The sequence below is a fragment of the Rhinatrema bivittatum genome, chromosome 3, assembly GCF_901001135.1.
Source record: "Rhinatrema bivittatum chromosome 3, aRhiBiv1.1, whole genome shotgun sequence".
Classification (NCBI taxonomy): domain Eukaryota; kingdom Metazoa; phylum Chordata; class Amphibia; order Gymnophiona; family Rhinatrematidae; genus Rhinatrema; species Rhinatrema bivittatum.
In genome coordinates this window covers 358,244,280-358,268,174 of record NC_042617.1, presented here as the reverse complement: position 1 = coordinate 358,268,174, position 23,895 = coordinate 358,244,280, and the positions used below count along the sequence as shown (strand labels likewise).

Below are 23,895 nucleotides of genomic sequence, written 5' to 3'. Positions count from 1 at the left end.
CCTTTCTTAAAGCAAGCTAAATGGATTTCCAAGTAATAGCTTCCCAGCTGACGAAGGTCTTTGCTGCCATTGACAATGTTATGTAAGCAACACACGCCAATGGACAGAGCAGCCCAGGCCCTGCCCGGATGATTCCATCTGCCCCGGTATACTGTAGCAGATCTCCGGAGCAAGAAGTCACTTTGTAGAAATGAACCTTTCATGCTGCCTGAAGGCTGTTCTGCAACTTACAGCTCGGTTTACAGGCTAGAAAACATTTTGCGTGTGCAGTTTTTAAACAATCAAATGCATTAGGGATGCAGGATAATTCTCACACAAGCATGTGAAAGGATCACTCTGAGCTTTCCTTTCCATTTGGGAGAATCACCATGAGAAGGTGACAGGATGTTTGCTTGGGTGCCTTCACAGCAATCGGATTTCTTGGAATTAAAGTGAACCATTACATTTATCTTAGAAGACAATGTGTAAAATGCGTGCCAATGCATAGAAACTAGAACCATGATTATCTCACCAGGTGATGCTGTAACTAACAGACTTGTCACAAGTCAGTGAGGAGCTGTGCAGCAGAATTCAGAGAGGGTAGGACTCTGACAGGAGCCTTGCTATGAAAACTTCTGCTACAGGAGCTGAAACTGGACTGAGACCACCAACTCATTTCACATGGGCCACTTGATCCAGCCTTGGAACCTGACAACCTAGGAGGTGAAAGGTTCTGTAAGGCTGTGACCATTCCCCTGAGGCACCCAGACCCCACACTCTGTTGTTCAAGCACTAGGGGATAACATCCTGTCAGAACACGACCCATGGACCCAAGCAATCATCACTAAAAAATAAATAAATAAAAACAAAACACCACTGCAACAAAGTCGCTATAAAACATTAATTTATCACAAAGTTATTTTTAGAGAATATATTTTACAATCTGTTGAGAATAAAATCTATGAAAAAGATTGGGCACAAATGGTATAGCAATAGTAGACCACCACTGGTTGCAGAATCTATCTGCTCAACAAAAGGAGCACTCAGTAGGGTTTGCAGAGGCCACGCCTACTGTCACACAGCAGCGCCTAAATGTGCGATTCAATTAACCCGGGTATTCTAATTTCATTTGAATACTAGGTTCTGATTGGTTGCCAATGAACACATTTGATTGGAGGCTCTAGGTTGCTCTCTATTCAGTCAGCTAGCAGCATTTAAATTATCAGTTCAGAAGTTACGTGACACCATGCATGAAAAACACAACAAAAATAAGAGAAAACACTTAGCAGATCTAATCAGTATGCAGGGGAAAAAAAAAACGTTAAAAGGTGCAAATGTGGTAGTACTGCAGGAGCTGGGTTTCCTCCCATGCGTTCTGCAGAAAAACAGATTAAGTGTTTGTGTAAAGAATATTTCTACACCGTATAATCACCACCATGTTTATACGTTCCTTTGTGCTCACTGTATATGAAAATCTATGCAGAGTCTGTGTAACGCAGTGCTAGTGCTTGTAATGGCTTCGTGTATATCCAATGCCATCTCTTCCGTGCCAGTCAGTGCAGAAGTTACAGTCGGGGTCAGGGCATCAAGCCACCGCCCTGGACATCCCAACTACAGCGGGACTCTGGGTGTGCCGTTGGGGGCTGCTCTTTTATTCCTTCTCATATTGCTCTGTTCTTTCCGGGTCCTCAGTGCCTTCATTCTCACTTCAAACACTTCATGGATGGCCTTGCGAAAACAATGAAAATTGTAGTCTATTAGACCTAGGGAAATAGAAAAAAAAAAAAAAAAGAACCAAGACAGACATTAACTAACCTCTAGCCGTTTATTTTTTCCCCAGCCATGGCATACTGAAATATTTACATTTTAAAAATAGTTGTCTGCCTAATTTGCTCAGTGAGATTTGCGCATATTTATGATATCAGTTTCTTTTATCTTTTAATGTAGAATCATTTCTAAGGCAACTAACTATATTTTAGCAAGTGAGTTTGTCCCAGAGGGCATAAATGTAATTTAAATTCAAAAGCAGCATCTCACATATTCCAGGTAATAAGAATCTGGAATTATCTCAAATTAGATAGACATTAGACATCTTCACAGACTCATTTAAAAATGAATGACAAGTAACCGTAGCTGATAAAATCAGGGCTGCATAGAGACCAAAATTGAACAGGAGATGGCCAGAACGCATGAGGGTGAGTGTCAAGGTCTGATCCTTCAGTTCTGGTGATCGATTTATCCACTTACCAATCTATACAGCAATCTTTGGGGCCGATGCAATACGGTGCGCTCAGCCGAGCGCACTGTATAACCCGCAGTCAGACACGGGTTATACATGTGATTGAGGCTATTAGCATTCACTCCAGATGCAAAAAAAAAAAAAATATGTGAGTCCAGGATGCACATTTAGTGCTCAGCAATTATCGCCTGGTGAATGCTGAATCCAGGCCTAAGTTTGTACCTGAGGCAATGGAAGGTAAAGTGACTTGCCCAAGGTCACAAGGAGCGACAGCAGGACTCAAACGCTGGTCTCCTGGGTCATAGCCCACTGCTCTAACCACTAGGCTACTCCATGTTGAAATTGATAAATACAAAAGTTTACAAAAATTTGCAGACACAAAATTATTCAAAATAGTTAAAAAAAAATAATAATAAAAAAAAAAAGCAGTGGATTGCAAGGAACTGCAGAAGGACCAGGGCAGACAAGGAGACTGGGAACTGAATGGCAGATGCAATTTAATGTGGAAAAGGGCAAAGTGATGCACATAGGGAAAAATTATCCCAACTGCGGTTAAACAAAGCTGGGATCTGTACTGGCAGTCACTACCCAGGAAATGGACCTTGGAGACCTTGTGGACAATAAATTGAAATCCTCTGCTCAGGGTGCAGTCAAAAAGCAAATAGAATGTTAGGAATGATCTGAAAAGGGATGAAGAATAAAACAGAAAGACAGAGCAGAACTAGAAAAAGTGCACGGAAGGGTGATGAAAATGTTAAAGGTTCTTCTACGATGAGAGGCTATGCAGGCTAGGGCTCTTCAGCCTGGAAAAGAGACAGCGGAGAGAGGGACATGATAGAAGTTTATAAAATCATGATTTCAGCTGGAACAGGTAAATAAAGGATGGATATTTGCCCTTTCAAATAACACTAAAACAAGGGGACACTTAATGAAACTGACAACCAGCAGATTCAAAACAGATTGTAGAGAGGACTTTTTCACTCAACGCACAATCAAGCTGTGGATTCTGTTGCCAAAGGATGTGATCAAGGCGACTAGCGTATAGGGGATTAAAAGAAGTTTGGATGAGTTCCTGGAGGAAAAGTCCATAACTATTGCTATCCCTGGGAGTGAGTAACAGGATTAGATCTACTTTATGGGATCTGCCAGGTACTTGCAACCTGGATTGGCCACTGTTGGAGACAGGATGCTGGGTCCGATGGACCTTGGTCTGAATCAGCATGGAAATTCTTATGTTCTTATGTTCAGAATGACTGCCTACTTTAGGTAAATACATATTAATAGCATGAGCTTAAACAGTGGACAACACACATGCACATTTCAGCCTTATACAAAATGAGTAGTTGTAAATCTTTTGACACCTTACCTTTTCTCTCAAAGCTTTCTTCCCTGACAAAACAAACAAGAGCAAGGAATTTTGTCACTTCCTTTAGATAAAGAACCGTTGTGTTATTCAGTTTTATGATTGCCATGGATTCTTTATCATATGGGGTTCCAGCTCCTTCTCCTTTGAGCCTATGTAGAGGGAAAATAGGGAAAAAATAAATACATCTAAAATTAACAGCAGAAGTTCTTACATAAACAGAATGCTGTTTGTGAAATCTACCATCTTGTGATCATAATAAGTTGCCACAAGATTACCCCTCTACTTCCCACATGAATGGTTTGTTAAGATCCAACTCCCAGTCTAATCCAGTGGTTTGGATTGCCATACATTTTGGTTTTTGGCTTATGCAGTTTCTGTTTGTGTAATATAATAGAACATAATTCTTTGCAGGTTGTGATATTATTGGGTCGACATAATTATCCAAAGCTGAGGATCTCAAAGGTGACAGCCGAAGGAGGGACATTACATTGTCTTGAAAACTCAGGTCCAGCACCCATCTACGGATCATCTTTTGTCGATCAATAAAAGGTAACTTTGTTTTGCATAACAGAAAAAAAGGTAGATTTGGAACCCTGTTCAAAATGTCATATGGAGTGGAGGAGTAGCCTAGTGGGTAGAGCAGCAAGCTGAGAACCAGGAAACCAGGATTTGAATCCTGCTTCTCCCACAATTCTCCTCGTGCCCTTGGGCAAAGTCGCTTCACACTCCATTGTCTCGAGTACAACTACAGGGGGGAATTTTCAAAGGAGTTATGCGCATAAATGTAGTATACTATCACAGCAATTTTCAAAAGCCGAGATTATCCTATGGACAATTCAATGGCATGTATTGTAGCAATTTTCAAAAGCCCACTTACTCAAGTAAATGCTTTTTAAAATCAGGCCCTAAATGTGCAAAGTCCTCTTGGGCAGGGAAATAACTAAAGTTCCTCAATTGTAACTTGCCTTGAGCTTGGATTTGGAAAAGGCGAGTAATTAAATCTAAAACTAAAATCCATATATTGTTATCATCATATATTTATCGTCACGTTCTTCTACCGTGAGAGTTCAAAGCGTGTGACAAGCACAATAGAAAGAATAAAGGTTACAGCATACAGTGAACAAATCAATAACTGTACTTGGGAGTAGCATGTATAGCAAACAGATCAAATACAGACAGAATTAGCGGGGGGGTTATACAATTCAGGCAGTGGCAGGGAGGGTTAACTTGCACACAGGTTCAAGATTATGAGATGGGGGAATTAGTCAGGGGGAACCTGTTAACGGTGACTTCAGAAGAAACTCACTAGTGGGGTTCCAGTGACTAGGAGGGAGGCTCAGATTTCTGCAGGCTTACAGGACGGGCATTGTAGAGCTGCTCATCCTGTAAACCTGCAATTCAATTAATGGGGACCTCAAACAGTAATCATCACCTCTCAATAATCTTTCTATACATTAATTACTGTCTCCCATTGTAGGTCAGATAATGTTATCACAGTTCAATTTCTACACAAAAGACAAAATCCAATCCCCACAGCCAATGCATAAAACCTATTAAAACCTGATGCTGAAGGCATAAAAATTATTCACGGTAATTAAAACACAGGCAGATTGTGAAGAACTACAGGAGAACCTTCAGAGACAGGAGAACTGGGCATCTAAATGGCAGATGAAATTTCATGTGGACAAATGCAAAGCAATGCACATAGGGAAAAATAACCCTAATTTTAAATACACGATGATGGATTCCACATTTGGAATAACCACCCAGCTCAGTGTGTGGTGATGGCCAATATAGCAAACAGAATGCTAGGAATTATTTGGAAAGGAATGGAGAATAAAACAGCTGCACCTTGAGAACTGAGTGCAATTCCGGTCTCCCCATCTCAAATAGGATATAGTGGAGTAAGGTAGAGAGAAAGGCAACAAAAACGGATAAGGAGTTGGAACAGTTCCCTTATGAAGAAAGGCTAACCACATTGGGGCTCTTCAGCTTGGAGAAGAAACGATTGAAGGGGGATATGACTGAGGTCTCCAAAATCATGAGTGAAGTAAATAGGGAAATGTTTATTTACCATTTCAAATATCCCTAGGACTAGGGGATACTACTTTACCTATTGGAGAATGTATTTACTCAACACACAATAAAGCAATGGAATTGGTTGCCAGAGGAAATGGTCAAGGCAACTTTCTTTCTTTATTAAAATTTCTTAATCGCTTAGCATAGCTGGGTTTAAAAAGGTTTTAGACAAGTTCATGGAGAAAGGTTCATAAATAATCCAGCTGGCTCAGAGAGACCCATCACTTCTCATAAAGAGACAGCAGCAAGAAACGGAATCTACTTTTATGGATTGGCCACTGCCGGAGACAGGTTGCTGGATTCTGACCCAGCACAGCACTTCTTATGTTTTTATGGACGATTCAGTCAATTTGATTGAAGTTCCCCATTGTTGTATTCTTTTACTAAGAAATGAATACCACCTTGAAACAAGTTCAGATAAGATAAAATATTTCTTCACAGAAAAGATGGTCATGCATGAAATGGATTCACGGTAGGGATGGTGGGGACAAAAACAGAAACTGAATTTAAGAAAGCATGGAGTAAGCACAGAGGACGCCTAGTGGTAAGGAGGTGATGTCAGGGATCAGTTAGGGTCTGTGAAGTGGAGTAGACTGCTGGATGGGCCTGTTGGTCCTTCTGAAGTCATATTCTATGACACTGATAGGAACAGGGATAGGAGGTTGCCATAGTGCAATCAACCCACTCTTCAATGTCTCTAGGGCAGACACAAGAAGATGATATGGACAAAACAAAAGATGAAGAAAGGAATTTCAAGATGTAACTACCCAGAAATCAACCAGATCAGGGTCAACAGATTGGTGGTGACCAGGTATTGTCCAGTAAGACAATAGGTACCTAGCAGGTTAGATGTTTGGGCATCGGTTTTGCTAGTTTTTGGTAGCTGTTTAGATTGTTGCATAGCTTATAGGTAAAACATAGATGGGGGGCTAGGTATTGGATTAAGTATGAGATCTTAATTCTCGTCTATCTGGGATGGTAGAGAACAAAAAAAAAAAAAGAAAAAATCTGACTTGGATAAGGAGTGATTTCCTACAAGTGGTCAAGTTTCTATGGCTGGTAGCTGGGCTATATCCTTGTAGCATGATACGAATGGGCCAAGTGATCTTTTTCTAGCATTTGACACATTGTTAAATACACTAATTATTTTTTTTTATAAAAAAAAAAATTTGGGGGTGGGGGGGGGGGAGTTGATGATTAGCATTTGTAAGTCCTGTTTCACACTTAACTAGCAAATTTATGGTGATGATTCAATTGAACAACTCAAGTATGACTTCCTAATGCTAAACCTGTGAAGGGGTTCCAAACCTACATCCTTCCTTCCATGAGTTTGCCCCTTTTCCAGAGTTTGGACAGGGGTAGGGTCACATTCAGTCAGAAGGATAATCAAAGGAGGGAAATGTGCCTAAGAGTCAGGACATGGATTGTTACTTAAGGTGCATTTAAAAAATATTCAGACCCCCTTCACTTTTTCCATATTTTGTTACATTACAGCCTTATTCTACAATGGATAATATGCATTTTCCCCTCCTCAGCTACACACAATACCTCATAATGACAAAATGAAATCAGGTTTGCAGAAATTTGTGCAAATTAAAAAAAAACCTGAAATGTCACATTTACATAAGTATTCAGACCCTTTGCTATGACACTCAGAATTGAGCTCAGAAGCATCCTGTTTCCATTGATCATCCTTGAGATGTTTCTCCAATTTGAATGGAGTCCACCTGTGGTAAATTCAATTGATTGGGCATTATTTGCAAAGGCACACATCTGTCTATATAAGGTCATACAGTTGACAGTGCAGGTCAGAGCAAAATCAAAGCCATGAAGTTGAAGGAATCGTCTGTAGATCTTCTAAACAGGATTGTGTGGAGGCATTGATCTGGGGAAGGGTACAAAAAATTGCTGCAGCATTGAAGGTCCCGAAGAACACAGTAGCCTCCATCATTCTTAAATGGAAGAAGTTTGGAACCACCAGGATTCTTCCTAGAGCTAGCCCCCTTGTCCAAAATGAGCAATCGGGGGAAAATGGCCTTGGTCAGGGAGGTGACCAAGATCCCGATGGTCACTCTGACAGAGCTCCAGAGGTCTGCTGAGGAGATGGGATAACCTTCCAGAAGGTCAACCATCTCTGCAGCACTCCACCAATTAGATCTTTATGGTACAGTGGCCAGAAGGAAGTCATTCCTCAGTAAAGGCACATGACAGCCTGCTAGGAGTTTGCCAAAAGGCACTTAAAAGTACTCTCAGAGCATGTGAAACAAGATTCCATGGTCCAATGAAACCAAGATTGAATTCTTTGGCCTGAATGCCAAGCATCATGTCTGGAGAAAACAAGGCGCCACTCATCTCCTAGCAAATATTATACTTACAGTGAAGCAAGGAGATGGCAGCATCATGCTGTGGGTATATTTTTCAGTTGCAGGAACTGGGAGACTAGTCAGGATCGAGGGAAGGTTGAAGGGAGCAAAGTACAGAGAGATCCTTGATGAACACCTGCTCCAGAGCACGCTGGTCCTCAGACTGGGGAGACAATTCACCTTCCAACAGGACAACGACCCTAAACATACAGTCAAGACAACGCAGGAGTGGCTTCAGCCCAATTCTGTGAATGTCCTTGCATGGGCCAGCCAGAGCCTGACTTGACCCCAATCAAACATCTCTGGAGAGACCTGAAAATAGCTGTTAATCAATTCCTCATCCAACCTAACATAGCTTGAGAGGATCTGCAAGAAGAATGAAAGAAAATCCCTAAATCTAGGTGTGGCATGATAGACGTGTGGCATGATAGACTCGTGGCAAGAAGACTTGAGGCTGTAATCGCTGCAAAAGATGCCTCAAAGTGCTGAGTAAAGGGTCTAAACACTTATGTAAATATGATATTTCAAGTTTATTTTTTAAATTAATTTGCACAAAATTTCTACAAACCTGATTTTGCTTTGTCATTATGGGATGTAATGTATAGATTGAGGAGGCAAAAAATGCATATTATCCATTTTAGAATATAGCTATAATGTAACAAAATGTGGAAAAAATGAAAGGGTCTGAATGCTTTCTGAATGCACTATACCAGTTTCCCTTTGGACTGTGGTTACTATGCAGTCAGAGGACTAGATTGTGGCAATGAGACTTTGAATGCCATCTGACACTGCACTCAGATGACACAAGGAATAATGTACATTGGGTTCGGGAGCATAGAGAGCAGCCTCTTGGCTGGTCAGAGGCTCTCAGCAACATGTTTAATTTATTTACTTATAATAATTTATAAACCGCCAAATTTCCAAACTCTTGTTCATGTGACATGCTGCGAGCCAATGAGATCACAATTTCCTGAGCCAGGGGGTCATAGAGATTGTGCAGGCAGCCAGAGTGTCTCCGCATGACCTTTGTGCTTAGAGAAGACAAACCGATTGAGTCTGGCTCCCAGGAGCTGATGTCAGAGCATGGACTGATGAGAGGCCTGGGATAGGAGGCTATATAGGGCTGTGAGTTTGGTACCAAAAAAATAAAACAGTCCAGAGCAGCCCAGGGCAGTCTCTGTTCCAGTCTGAAGAAGGGAGGAGGAGGTCTAGACCAGTCCTTGTGGCGCAGTCCCCAGAAGCATGGCACCTCGGTTAGGAATAGTGCTTTAAGACCGCATGAGAGGAAGAGAGAGAAAACTCTTAAGGCTAGATTGGCAAGCCCCAACTAAATTATGCTTGGCAGTAGCCAAGCAGGAGGCCTCTTGCCTGCAAGCAAATCAAGCCTGAAGAAAGTACTCATCCCAGGAGTTCAGAAAGAGTCACATTCTCACTGTGGTGAGTTACTCCATGTACTGTGTGTTCCTTTTGTGATTTTACACTACAAGGAAAGACCAGAACTCACTGCAACACACATGCAGAGTGGAGATTTACTAGGACATTGCACCTCCAAACATTCAGTAGGACTGATACTGAGCAAGGTAAACTGAATATCATCAAGCCAATTAAATTCTGGGCCCCCAGGTTCCAGCTAGCTACACATGGTACCACACCTAAAGGAGATTTTATGAACTTTGCTTCATTTTTTGAGCCAGGCACATAAAAGGATATTTGCTAGACAACCTCCCAGGCCATTGTCATCAGGAGAGTTAGCAGTTTGGCATAGACTGTTGTACACTGATATTTTTTCCTGTTCTCTCTCTGCATATTGCTATTCTTCATAGCAAGTGTTTTATTGTTGTAAGAATATTTTGCTTATGTTCTGGTGTGTTTTTATTTTCCCATTGGTTTAAAGTTGGCTAAAGAATATAATTGCATTACTGGTGTGGTGTACGAACCAAGAACCAGGTCCCAGTATATAGGGACACAGCAGTAATAAATTTATTATAAAAAAACAAATGAATGATGACCAAATTTCTGTATTGAGTAAAGGTTTATCATTTTCACCCACTAATCATTTTGATATTTTTCAGTTTCAAGTGGCCTAACAGAAATTTGTTCGAGTCCTACAGCTAAAACTGTTTTTTGCTGATCAACCAGTGGTTACTGATGATTCGATTGTAAAGAGAGCCTCTTCATAGGTGCCACCAGGTCCAATTGAACTGGTTATCTTGAGTTTTTTAGAAATGGTAAAAAAGGATTTGGCACAGATAGATAAAATGTATGCACCAATAAACCCTTTCAGAATATCTCTAAGGGGGAACGCAGAGCCATTGAGACAATATTATCATAAAACCAGTCAATGGTAGATTATGTTACATCCTTTTATATACTTCTTACTGAAGATCCCACAGCATGAATTAAGGTAAGGATTGATTGGGTAGTGGATGGGGCTTTTTGATCATAAGTGGATCACCAACAAAGAACGAGATTTTTTGAAGGTGAACTTTCCAATTTGTCCTTCATTTTATGCTCTGCCAAAAATACACAAATGTTTATTTAAGCCTCCAGAATGGCCCATTGTGTCATCTCGGGATTCCCTACTGGAACTCTTACTCACTTTTGCAGGATTTTATTTTTCAACTGCCTTCATATATTAGAGATTCAGCACACATTATTTCTATTCTTGAGCAAATAACTGAACCGATTCCGGATGTAATCATGGTTACCATAGATGTAGCCTCTCTTTATATGAACATTCCCAAAGATAGAATCATAGAAATTGCAAAAGACTTTTTAGAGACAAAACCAGTTTCGATCAGAGTTCCTACTAGTTTTTTTTGGTGAGTTGATTGTAATAGCTATGAAAGAGAAATATTTTTCTTTAAATAAACGGGGTTTTTTTTTCCATCAGATAAAAGGTGCAGCAATGGGGGTCTCATTGGCCTCCAACATAGCTAAACTTTATGTAGATGTTTTTGACTCCCAGGTTTTACAAATATTGCCTAAGAGTCATATTAAACTTTGAAAATGATACATGGACAATATCATTTTGCTATGGTCCAGGTGAGTACAGGAGTTATTTTTTTTTTTTTACATGATTAAATGCTCAGGATATTAATCTGTAATTTACATATAATGATAGTGCTGACCAGGTCAAATTTTTGGCTATTTCAATTAGGTAACATTGGTAGGGGTTTTCATTTTTCCATATTTTGAAGAATGACATATGGTAACTCCTTATTGCACTATACGAGTTGTCATCTGGTTAAGCTCCGCCAAAATTTACCAACTGGGCGATTTTTAAGGTTAAGAAAATTGTACTCAGTGACAGATGAATTTAAGCTAAGGGCTTCTGAGATGAAGATGAGATTTATGAAGCAGGGTTAGACAGCAATCAAAGAAAAGAGGCCAATGGGCAAAACATGATTTGTTTCTTCAATTGCGGCCAACTTGAGAAGAATCAAGATTGATTTGTGTATTACCCTAATCCCTGGACTCTTAGAAATGTCCCACTGGGACATTTTAAGATTACACCCGATTTTCTAACATTGTCCTTCTTTTGCCCTTACTTGAGCAAAGAACCTTAGAGACTGGATAATGTGGTCCACTTTTGGTCAATTCAATGACCAAATAATAGATAGTACATGATATGGACATTTTCCTTGAGGACGCTGCAGTGTTTGCTCACATAGAAAACATAGAAACATAGCAATGATGGCAGAAAAGGACCAAATAATCCACCCTATCTGCCCAGTAGTTTATGCTTATGCCAGTATCTGCTGCTCTGTGCAGCTTACCTCTATGCTTATCAGTTTCACAGATAATTTAGTAGCAACACATTCATTTTTCTTAACTGCCAGCCATTTAGATTAGAGTCTCTCGCTACTTGTGAATTAGCTTGTGTCATCTATTTGATTTGGTGCCCATGTGGGTTGTGTTATAATGGGAAGATAACCTAGAGGATGAAGATAACCTAGAGGAACATATTAGCTGCATTAATTGCAAGAAATAAGATGACCATCTCATCTCACATTGGCTAGAGAAGGGCCAATATGGCTGATGATCTGATTTTTGCATTATTAGTTAAGCCAATATGTAAAAGTTGGGGAGGGGATTTTGCAAAGTTCCTTTTACAGAAGGAACAGTCCTATATTTTCAAATGGGCCTTAATAAAGAGGTTGAATGGTCAGCTTTTTATTAAATATAAGGAAATGCTTTGAATTAAGAAGTGTGTAATTCAATTGGTTGGTCTAGCTTTAAATAAGAAGTCACATAAACAGGTCGATGCAATATCGGTGCACGGAAAATGGGTGCTCATGATTGAGTGCCCCTTCTCCTAATGCACACCGATTGAACTCCAGGGCACCCAATGCAACATGCAAATGGGCTGCCACAGTAAAAAGGCACTAGGGGAAATTGTGTGCCCCTAGCGCCTCCTCGGCAGCGGATGCTCAGAAGAGGTGGCTGTCAGCAGGTTAGGAAAATGAATGCTCAATTTTACGAGCAGCCGTTTTCCTAATCCTTGCACAGCCAAAGGTTAGGAAAATGGATGCTCATTAATTCACCATCCATTTTCCCAATCTGACCGCCAGCAGACTTTTTTTTTTTTTGACAGTTCTACCTTTTCACCTCCTCTGACTTAATATCGCCACAATATTAAGTCGGAGGAAGTACAGAAAAGCTTTTATTTTCTGCTTTTCTATACACTTTTTTGGAACTTCAAAAATTAAAGCCTGCTTCAGGGCAGGCGATAATTTTGGAGAGTAAAAATGTGCGCGTCAGGCGCACATTTGTTTTTTACATTGGGGGAAGTAGCTAATTGCTTCATCAACATGAATTTACATGTGATGAGCACTATTAGCTACACACTCTATTGGACATGCTACCACCATTTTGCATCAGGAGTTATGGACATGCATCCAAAACGCGCATCCAAATGCAGTTAGTGTAGCTGGGTTCAAAAAAGGTTTGGATAAGTTCTTGGAGGAGAAGTCCATTAATGGCTATTAATCAATTATACTTAGGGAATAGCCACTGCTATTAATTGCATCAGTAGCATGGGATCTTCTTAGTGTTTGTTTGGGTAATTGCCAGGTTCTTGTGGCCTGGTTTTGGCCTCTGTTGGAAACAGGATGCTGGGCTTGATGGACCCTTGGTCTGTCCCAGCATGGCAATTTCTTATGTTCTTATGTTCATATTCAGCCATGAGCTGCGGCCAGAGCATGGTATTGCATCGGACTGATTTCATTGCCATGTTTCATGAACAAGATGACAGAGGTTTGTAATAAGTAAGCACATTACATATTAGCAATAATTTGCCACTTGGTGTTTTAATTAGAAGTGAGCATTGTGTATTCTCTTTTAGGTTTTGGTGAACAATGTCCTCTGTCGCAGGCATTGTACTGTATATGTCTCAATGCTGCAGCGTTGGGTGTATTTCAAGGACATAATTTATTGAAAAGATATAACTATTAACAAGTGGTATCCAGATTGTCGATTTAAAACCTGGAATGAACGTTTCCAACGTCACAAGGAGGAATACCATCCTTTTAATAAGCCTCATTTCATGGTGGCTGTGGATTACAAATTTTCTTTGAGAATTGTGATACAGGTTCTTTATTATTGTATTTATGATTATTTTATGGTTTTCCATCTTTTATATGAGAAGTTTTAATATTTTTTATGATTTATTGTTATTGTTTATATGCGATTATTTTATTCCTTTTATTATTTTAATTTGTTATCTTGTAAATCGTTGTGATGGAATGTTTTCTAAATGACGGTACACAAAACCTGACAAATAAATAAATAAAAAAATAAATAAATAGATGTATGCTGCAATTTTCAGGTACTCAGGATTTCTCCTTATAACATGTTCAGCATTATAAGGAGAAACACTATTACATTGCTGAAGGCGTAAGGAGATGGGGTTACCACTTGAACAACAGTTTGAGCTTTGGAAGAGCTTTTCAGGAGTGGAGTATTGTTTAAATGTTCATTTGAATTATTGTAATCTTATTGATTTGACATATTGCTAACCTATTCTGTGGTTATAGGGTATTGGGCAAGTGTGAATTTGATACAAGGTATATGGTTGAATGGTTTCCTCCGAGGATTATTTTAATATTGTTTTGGTCAGAGTTAATGGGGTATTATACCTTTTAATATAAATATATAACATTTAAACATTTTACTTTTCTTTGTTCATTGATTTTAAAAAGTGGTATTTTCCCTGCCTTGGGACTGTGATTTTGGGGTTGGGGATTAGTGGATACTCTGGGCTGGGAAGTGGTTCTATCTAGCATCCCGCAGCTCCCATCCAGACCCCCTTCAATTGAGCTGGGTGGGGTTTCTTCCCCCTTCCCTTGATGGCAGTTCTTTTGTTTTTCCTGAGGAGGCGCTACATACCAATCTGATTTTTTTTCTATAGTATTTGAACAATTTGCAATTGGTATATTGGTTTCTTTTCTGGGGTTTTTTGCATCTTTGTTTCCATAAAAGGAGCCCCTTCAAGTATATGGAAATGGCAGAATATGAAGTGGAATAAATAAATATTTCTGATTATAACAGGAATATTCCATGCATAGATAAAGAAGGGATCCAAGCCGACTCAGAATCGCATGCATGACACCATCTTTGGATAAGTCTTACGTGGGCCCAAATTTTGTATCACAGACTACAAAGATGCAGAGAGTTTGGTTTTTTTCAAGGTCTAGAAGCCTTAGAACTCTGTATCACATGAAACAAACAATTTGTCACAAAATGGAAACAAGCTGGTGATAGCCTTAAGGTAAGAAATTAGAAACACATCATTGCTTCTAAACACATGTACCCTTCATATGTTCTTAAACTTCCTAAGTTTCTTGTAGTTGTGACAAGATGATTTGTGCTTTATGTGGCTGTGCAGTCTTGAATATTCCATGCTGGTGGTTTGTTAGAGATGTGTAAGATTTCAGTTTTTGTGTGATTGAGGGTGAGTGCTATTTGGGATAGGAGTTTTTGTATTTGGGTTAGGATGGAGCTCCATTGTAGCAGGGTATTCTGTATGTTTTCTTTCATGGGGATGAGGATCTGGACATCATCGGCATATATGTAGTATTGGAGGCCCAAAAGGGTGGAGAAGAGTGATGAACCTTGAGGGATGCCGTGCAAAAGGGGGAATTGTTTTGATTCCTTCAAGGAATCTTACACATCTCTAACAAACCACCAGCATGGAATATTCAAGACTGCACAGCTACATAAAGCACGAACCATCTCATCACAACTACAAGAAACTTAGGCGTCACCTTAGACTCTGAATTCAACCTGAAAACTTACATCAACACTATAATAAAAGAAGGCTATTTCAAATTACAAGTCCTCAAAAAAATCAAACCCCTACTTCTCAGTCAAGATTACCAATCTGTACTCTAAGCCCTCATTTTCTCCAAACTTGACTACTGTAATTCCATCCTCCTTGGGCTCCCAAGCCACTCCAACTACTCCAAAATGCGGCAGCAAGATCCCTCACAAACAGCAAGCGCTCCACACACATCACCCCCACACTAAAAGACCTCCACTGGCTCCCCATAACCCACAGAATTCAATACAAAGCCCTTACCCTAATGCACAAATCCCTTTACAACGAAAAAACAGACTGGCTAAAGGACACTCTTCATCCATACTCCTCCCAAAGAAACCTACGATCCAACAACTCCGGATTACTTTCCATTCCCTCCAACAAACAGGCACAACGCACCTCAACTCGTCAACGAGCAAGTTCAATAGCAGGATCCACACTATGGAACAAACTACCAGCAAATCTCAGAATGGAACCCTCATCACAAATATTCAAGAAATCACTAAAAACATGGCTATTCCAAAAAGCCTACCCAGCCAACAGTTAACTTCACGGCATCCCCAACGACCAATACCAATCAGATCTCCTACCCTGCGTATATCCTACAATGAGTACTCTTAATAGTCAAATCAAATGTCAATCTATTTTATTGTCCTGAAAATAAGCCGTCTTATTACAATGTTATAATCCTATCCTTTACAATGTTTATTACAATATTACAATCCTATCCTTCACAAAACTATACTTTGCTGTATTATAATCCTATCCTTCACAAAACTGTATTATAATCCTATCCTTCACAAAACTATACTTCTGTAAGATAGTATGACCTGTAATCACGCTACCTCACTAAATATCATGTAAACCGATGTGATACCCTCGGGTGAATATCGGTATATAAAAGCAAATAAATAAATAAATAAATAAATAAAATAAAGATTCAAAGTCTTTATATGAGCCCCGAGTACTTCCTGCACTTTAGGGTTTCTCTCTCTGTATTCAGAGGGATAGACAGAAATAACCGTACAGCCATAAAAGTGTAAGATAAACATTTTACAAATCATTAAAAGAACAGCTCACATCCCCATACAGTCATGACATAGGCACCAAAACACTTAGGTGTCTTCTTTATTTTTTTTAACCATTGCGATGTCGTGACACTGTTGTGTGTGTGAGACACACTTGTATAGATAAGAGATAAGAAAGCAAAGGCATCTGATCAGGAGCTGTTTATCCAAAAGGTTAAAGATGTAGGTCGAAAAATAAAATATGACAACAGTTGTTGCTTTAAAAGTTTCAGAAAGTACTGGCACTCAACCTCTTGTTGAAAAACTGAAATCCAGCTTTCTGTAACATCACTGTATTGTTATTAATCTGTACGTGCCAAGATGAACCACACCATTTTCTTCCACAGCCTTGGTTTGGCACTCCAAACGAATTCTGGGCATCGACATAGGAAAAAAAGGAGCATTCAACTTTCTTTCGCAAGGAGCTACATCCGTAATGGAGAGGCTGAAACTGGAGTGCAGGACATGGAATTGGCCACTCCAGGTCTGCGAAGACAAATCTGCTGCACCCTACTAGGACAGCAGCATGGAAGGGAATTAACGAGGCAGACCTTATGCTTTTACCCAGACTCAAGAGGAGTGGTGCAGGCAGAGTACACTGAAATTACTGGAATTCTGTTTGCAAACGTAACACCCCGGGCTTGTCACACTCATTAGCCACATACCTTTTCTGTGTCTGGGTAACTTCTTTTGAGGAACATAGCATCTTTTGTCTAATAATAAAAAAAAAGAACAGTATTACTACTAAATCCCTAAAACTTATACATATATAGCTAAATAGAACCGAAAGACCCACATATCCAAAATTGCATGATCTTAGTAAACATATATATGCAATTTACTACATAACAGTGTTGGAAGGCAGTTAGTTCCACAAGTAGGAAAATGCAGACAAGGGAACAATGGGTACTTTAAATAATAATTCTACAGACAAGTGTCATGTGTAACAATCCTCAATTCAATCGCAGAATGCAGGTAACACATTAGTTTGGGGGTTATGCAGTTTATAGATCTCAATCTGCAATATACTTCCTTGTACTGTCACCCACCCAAAGTTGTGGATGGTGCAGGATATGCATTTTTAAATAAAATAAATAATGATACTCCATCAAAAAATGTTGAAGCTGGAGATGCCCATCACAATATAGGCCAGACTGTGCCCACACAGGGCTGAATTTTCCTTAACCATTTAGGCGTATAAAATCCAGATTTGTGAGTAAATGACTGTTGTAAAATAGACCTGTGCTTTGTGCATGTAAGCCAGCTGTGCGAGTAATTTTATGCAAGCTGCAGAGAGGTATTCCAGGTTGGGGGTGGGGCCAGAACTGAGGGGGAGTTGGATACACTTTTTGATTTTCAAAAGTACGCAATGTAAATCAACAGGCAGAAGGTCCATCCTCAGAGGAGGCGTAACTTTACCATGCTAATCCATGCGTGATCTTGGGCACTTGCAAGCACATTTTCAAAGTGAATTTATGCGGATATGTTTGCCTTGAAAATTCGGGGTAAAGTCTGTGTGTAAAATTGCAGCACATAGAGTTATGAAATTACCCTCCCTATGTCAATAGAAACCAAATCACTGGGTGGCCTGGGTCCGATCCCCAGGCCTTACCCCAGTCACATGGCTTGGGCAAAGTCAGGTCAGTGCCATTTTGGAAAATGGCACCGACCAGGCCGGGTGCAAGGGTACACCCGGCCCCTATGCAGAATTCCTTGACAGGTTTGGAGGGAGGGGCTGGGGTGGGGGTTGGGTGCAGGGGGGTGGGGGACCTTTTTTTTTTTTTTTAGGAGGATGTGGGGGCTTGATGTTGGTCTTAGGGGGAGGGCCAGAGCCTCAAGTTTATTTAATAGAATGGGGGGGGGGCATGGTCACACACCTAAAGTTTTATATTTTTTTTAAATTTTGGGGGGTCAAAGTCACCTCGACCAGTGGCCCTGGGTTGAGACAGGGTCAGCACTGACCCCCCGCTCAACCTCCCTTTTGCTGCATCCTTTATTTTTTGGGCCAGCTGCCCTTTAAGGTGATGGCAGTCCTGTGAGGTTGAGGCCGCCATGCATTAAAGGTCCGCTTACTGCGTTCTTCTGTACCGCAGTGTTTGGCCACAACACAAAAAGACACACCATGACAGCCACGATGCTTTTTCGGAGAAGGGGCCCCACCCATCATAGTAGGACCTCTCCTGCGATAAAACATTGCAGCTTAGTGAATTTAGGGGCAGGAGACCTATTTAATAAAAGTTCTCTCTCATTTTATATCTATGAGAAAAATGCTTAGAAAATAGAGCCCTGCGTTTAAAATATGTCTTTTCCTGCAATGTGGAAAGACATCTTCACAGTCAATTACAGTACCACATGATTCCATACCGCATGATTTCCCATTGTTGTCTCTCTGTTTCACTGTTTCTTCTCCTCTTTTCACTCCTTTTTCCTTCTGTATTTCTTTGTTTCTCCCCAGCCATGTTTCCCTTTCTCCACGCTTATGGACACCACCCTCCATCTGGATCCCCCACAACTTTATTTAAATGTATAATCCACCTTGAATGACACTTCAAAAGTAGATTACATTCAGGTATTTTCAGCCTAATCACCTATGTAACTACAGTGCTGATAAAAAATACCTTGTTAACCCCCTCTGATTGTCTTCATTTTAGCACAATTTGCACTCAAAACAGGATTAGATCCGAATCTAAACCCTGATTTAAGAGAGAACAATAACCCCAATGAATAAATAATTCAAACAAAAAGGCTACATTTTGTTTACTTATTCAACAAAAAGACTGAATAAGTATCCTTGTGTGAAAAAGTATGTGAGCTTTTCATCCAGCTCCCTGAGTAGCCAAAACGTCAACGAAAACTTTCCTCTACCTGTTGATTAGTCTCTTACTTTGCGCAAGGAACTTTGGCCCATTTTCAACGTTATTTATTTAGTTTTATTGATTTATAAAATTTATATATTCTGCTGATCCACAGAGGGCTTCCTTGCATGAACAGCTCGCTTCAGGTGTTGCCACAACATTTCCATAGGATTTAGGTCGGGACTTTGACTTGGCCAACCCAAAACACAAACCCCCCTTCTTCTTCAGCCATTCTTCAGTATGAATATTCAGAATCATTGTCTTGCTGAATGGCCTCTGAAATTTCTTTTGATCATGACATGATGAGTTTCCACAAACATTTTTATGGAAGACCAAACACAAAACATTTCGGACAAAATGCCCCAATTCAGTTGTGCAGATTTACTCTGCAGGATGCTTTGCTTGATACACAATTATTTAAGCACCTGATTCAAGCTGATGATCTTAAGGTGGCCAAACAGGTGGATAAAGCGATGGTAAAAGCCAAAACGATGCTTGGCTGCATAGGGAGAGGAATGATCAGCAGAGAAAGGGAGGTGACATTGCCCATGTATAGGTCCCTGGTGAGACCTCACTTGGAAAACTGTGTATTATTCTGGAGTACGCACCTTGAAAAGGATACAAACAGGATGAAGTCTTCCAGAGGGTGGCTACTAAAATGGTCAGTGGTCTTTGTTCTAAAGCACATGGGGATAGACTTAAAGATCCAAATATGAATACCCTAGAAAAAAGTTGGGGTAAGGGCAATATGATAGAAACATTTAAATATCTCAAAAGTTTCCATGTACAAGAGGCGAACCTATTTCAACAGAAAGGAGGCTCTAGAACAAGGGGTCATGGGATGAGAGTGAAAGGGGTAGACTCAGGAGTAACCTTAGGAAATATTTCTTTACAGAGAGTGTAGTGGATGCATGGAAAGTCCTCTCAGTGGAGGTATTGGAGACAAAAAACAGTATTTGAATTCAAGAAAACGTGTGATAAATGCTGGGGATCTCTGAGGAGGTGATGGGAATCGTAAGGCTTGATGAATTGCCCGGATGAGCAGATTAGATGGAGCACATGGTCTTTTTCTGCTGTCAGGTTTCTATGTTCTATGTTTCTAATTAGTCGATTAACTGTGCTAAGAAAACTAGAAGTTCAATTACTATTTCACACATGCTGATTCTGAATTAGTCTTATTGTTTCCACTTTGTATATTATTGTGTCTCAGGAAGCACAGAATTGTTTAATTATACCCTTTCTTTATTACATAAGGAATGACTGATTTCAAGTTAAACCAGGGTATCACAGTAAGAACCTGTAATTCTCATTATTAGATGTTTTGTCAGTACTGTATGTAAGCATTGTTTGGCTTCCAAATGTTCTGCTGCCTCAGACAGTTCCCTGTTTGGTAGGCCTGACCCTGTGCTCATTAACTCATAATCTTGTCACAGTTAATAAAAATAAACATTTCAAAGCAAATTATCTTACGATAGGATTGCTGAGGGGGGAACAGAAAGGAAGGAGCGGAGGTTGTTACTGCCTAGATTTTGCTGCTCTCCACTAATTAGATAGTAGACAGACAAAGCAATTGCTTTAAGAAGAAGTATGAAAGGCGAAAAGGATTTATGTACTCACCCGTAGATGCAAGAAATGTCAATCACCACGTCAATCATATCACAACAGAGCTCATAGGTCTGCATGTCCACAGGACTGCTGTCTGTCGCAATGTAAATCTTACTGACCACATCAAAGAGAAAAGCTTTTTCAATCCCCGAGTTCTGAAACCGAGAACACATCTGGCTGTTAAAAGATACTGGTGAGGGGGAGGGGGGGGGTGTTTACATCCTGCACAGAGACAGCGAAGGTCAACAACTGTATGTACGGTCAGCACACGACAGACAAGCAGCACCATGGAGAGAGCTCCAGGGTAGCCTCAAAGGAAAAAAAAAATCTGGAAAACTGCAGGCAAGGAAAGCCTGGCTGAAGAGAGAAATGGGGCCCCTGGAGCACATCTGTGTGGAGTGGGAGGGAGATATCAGCCTGCAGTTCTTGCTTTCAAGACGGGAAACATCAGATTTCCAGATCTGCTCTGAAGGAGAAAGGGATTCAGTGGTGAGGAAAACTTGCACACAGACTCTCGGGGGCCACACATGAACTGACAAGTACCCTTGCTAGCAGCTGAGAACACAGCACAGCAGCGACCTGATGGATCCCAGAGATCCTTGGGTGAGGAAACTCAAGGGGACAGGGCAGCCGCCTGACTGACAGAAACAAAGGCACCAGAGTCTGGGAGGTAAAGGCCCCGAGTTCACTGCTCTCAAAGGGGCAGTGCCGGGTGTTGCATGACCTTTGCCTGCCCCACTGCAGCAGCAACCAGAAATCTGATGGAAACGTGCAATATACCATTTTAATCAGCATTCAAAATGGAATTAAACATATTGGTGAGCCCACCATTAAGATTGAAAAAATGGTTTTAAAACGAGCGGGGAAACAAATTTTTTTGCTGCTTGTTGCTGAAATTTTCAATAATTTTTTGGCTTTCTTGAGACAATTTTAGCGATCGACCATCCCCAAATTCCATAAAACACTCGTCGGCAGTCTTGCCCCATGTCCTCTGAACCTAACTTTTCGGCATGCCAGCTTTTCGTAATAAAGGTTGCTCCAGCATCACGTGCCTCACTAATTGCAATACACTTAATGCTGTCAATCTGATGCTGTTTTACGCTATCGTACATTCCAGGCATAAATACTAAATTTAAGTAATGTGTAAGATACTGTTATAAATTCCAAATTGAATGGCCTACAAAACAGTACAAAAACTATATTAGTGGGATAATCCAGTGGGGCGCTAGGGGGCAGGAGGCAAAGGTTATGCAACACCCGGTACACTTGAGTTCTGTGCCCACAGCAGGGATGAAACAAAGCAGCTGGTGGTGGAAGCAGGCCTGGATAAGCTGAGAAGCCCTTACCTGCAACACATTCCCTATCTTGCTACTGGCTTTGTCCTCTTTAGCAGGCATGCAAACATTTGAACCAGGGTAGATTTTGTTTCCATCGTAATATTTGTGCATTTGGCATTTCGAGGGGAGAAACGTTCACAATTCCTGCACGAGAAAATGCTTTCGGGCTCATCTCGCGTGGGCTTTTCCTGTAAACAAGGGACAATGCAAAGATCGCCACAGAGCGCCATCGTCAAACGCCTGCGGTTCCGTTCACTCTCATTTTGTCCCAATTACAGAACACCCTAGAGTGCACCTCGACTTTGAAAAAAAATAAGTGTCCCAAAGCAAAAGGAAGGCAGTCTTTTAAAAAAAATGAGTTTGCACAGGATGGTAACAGCAATAGCCTAGCAGGACTTGCTGCATGCTCAGTTTTTTCTACCTCCCAAAGACAAGGTTTCATTTTGGGGACAATTTTAATGGGTTTCTGTATTCCCTCTTTATTTAAGCATCGCGTGTCTACAGAGAAATGGGTGTTGATCCCTTTAATAAATCATTCTTTCTAATTATTATGTATGTTGGAAAGCATAGACGAGGCAAAGGAAATAGAAAAAAGAGGAAGGAACTAAAATACAAGCGGGATGAAAGAAATAATTTTCCTTTCCTTTTGTTTTTGGGTTATAGGGGCGCAGGTCCGAGGTGCTGAAGGGAATCTCCCCCATACCATACAAGCTGGAAAACTAGCACGTACGTGCATAAGTGGCTTGTACTTGCATACACACTATTCTATAAACCCCAAACGTCCGCATGGAATGTAGGGTTCGAGCACGCATTTACCTGCGCAAAAAAAGGGGTGGTCTAGAGGCGTTCCGGGGGGGGGGGGGGGTGGAGGCAAGAGGTATGCGCGGAAGTTGCAAATTTCTAACAGATTCATGTGAACACATGAGGCGACTTATTTGCGCAATTTTACGCCTACTAATTAACTAGTGCAATTAATATCTGAATCGTCTACTATTTTGGGTGGGAGATCTGGGGGAAATGGAGAAGGATTGGGTAAACTGGTGGAGGTACAGGTAAACTGGAAGTTTCAACTAAGTGCACATGTTTAAAAATAGGTAAAGTACGTGCTTTCAATGCATTGGAAATATTCACGTGTACGTTTGGGGCAGATACATGCTTATTTGGCCACTGTTGGAAACAGGATGCTGGGCTTGATGAACCCTTGGTCTGACCCAGTATGACATGTTCTTATGTATGTTCTTATAATCTGCACAGACAAGATATGCAGAGATTATAAAATATTACAGTAGATCTCCTTGCACTCATATAGGAGATTGCATGGAAACCTATGAAAGTTCTCCTCAGAGGGTTTCCATATTTCTCAATATACTATAGGGTTGAAAACCATAGGGCTAGAGGGGCTGTGGTTAAGGTTCGGGGAGGAGCTGTTATGGAGAGCAGAGCTCAGGATCCAAGGTCACTCCAGCCTGGGCAGTAAGCTCTGGGGGGGTGGGGGGGGGGGGGGGAAGCACTATTTTTGGGGATAGGGGGTTTGGGGAAAGGTAGCCAGGGGGATCGATAACCTAAGGAAACCCTTGCTGGATTTTCTCATACCCTTTGCTGGGGTGAAGCAGGAGGGCATTAGTTGGGACAACTTTCAAGTCTGGGGCTTACAGTTTTGGTTAAAAAGTGACAAATTTTGCTA

The 23,895-nt window shown here is 40.7% G+C and overlaps 1 protein-coding gene across 3 annotated transcripts in view; it reads right to left on the bottom strand.

Moving 5' to 3' along the window:
* Nucleotides 1-865: 865 nt before the first annotated feature.
* The window catches only part of RRAGD (Ras related GTP binding D), a 49,322-nt gene continuing 26,292 nt past the window's right edge, over nt 866-23,895 (bottom strand). For 2 of the 3 annotated variants that reach the window (XM_029595417.1, XM_029595419.1), the window contains exons 5-8: nt 20,887-21,029; nt 17,080-17,127; nt 3,585-3,733; nt 866-1,742 (exon numbers count right to left, since the gene is read on the bottom strand). In XM_029595417.1, coding sequence (XP_029451277.1) covers nt 1,591-1,742; nt 3,585-3,733; nt 17,080-17,127; nt 20,887-21,029 — 492 coding nt within the window. In that variant the 3' untranslated portion in view covers nt 866-1,590. The remainder of the gene's footprint in view (nt 1,743-3,584; nt 3,734-17,079; nt 17,128-20,886; nt 21,030-23,895) is intronic. The other variant, XM_029595418.1, reaches the window with a different exon arrangement.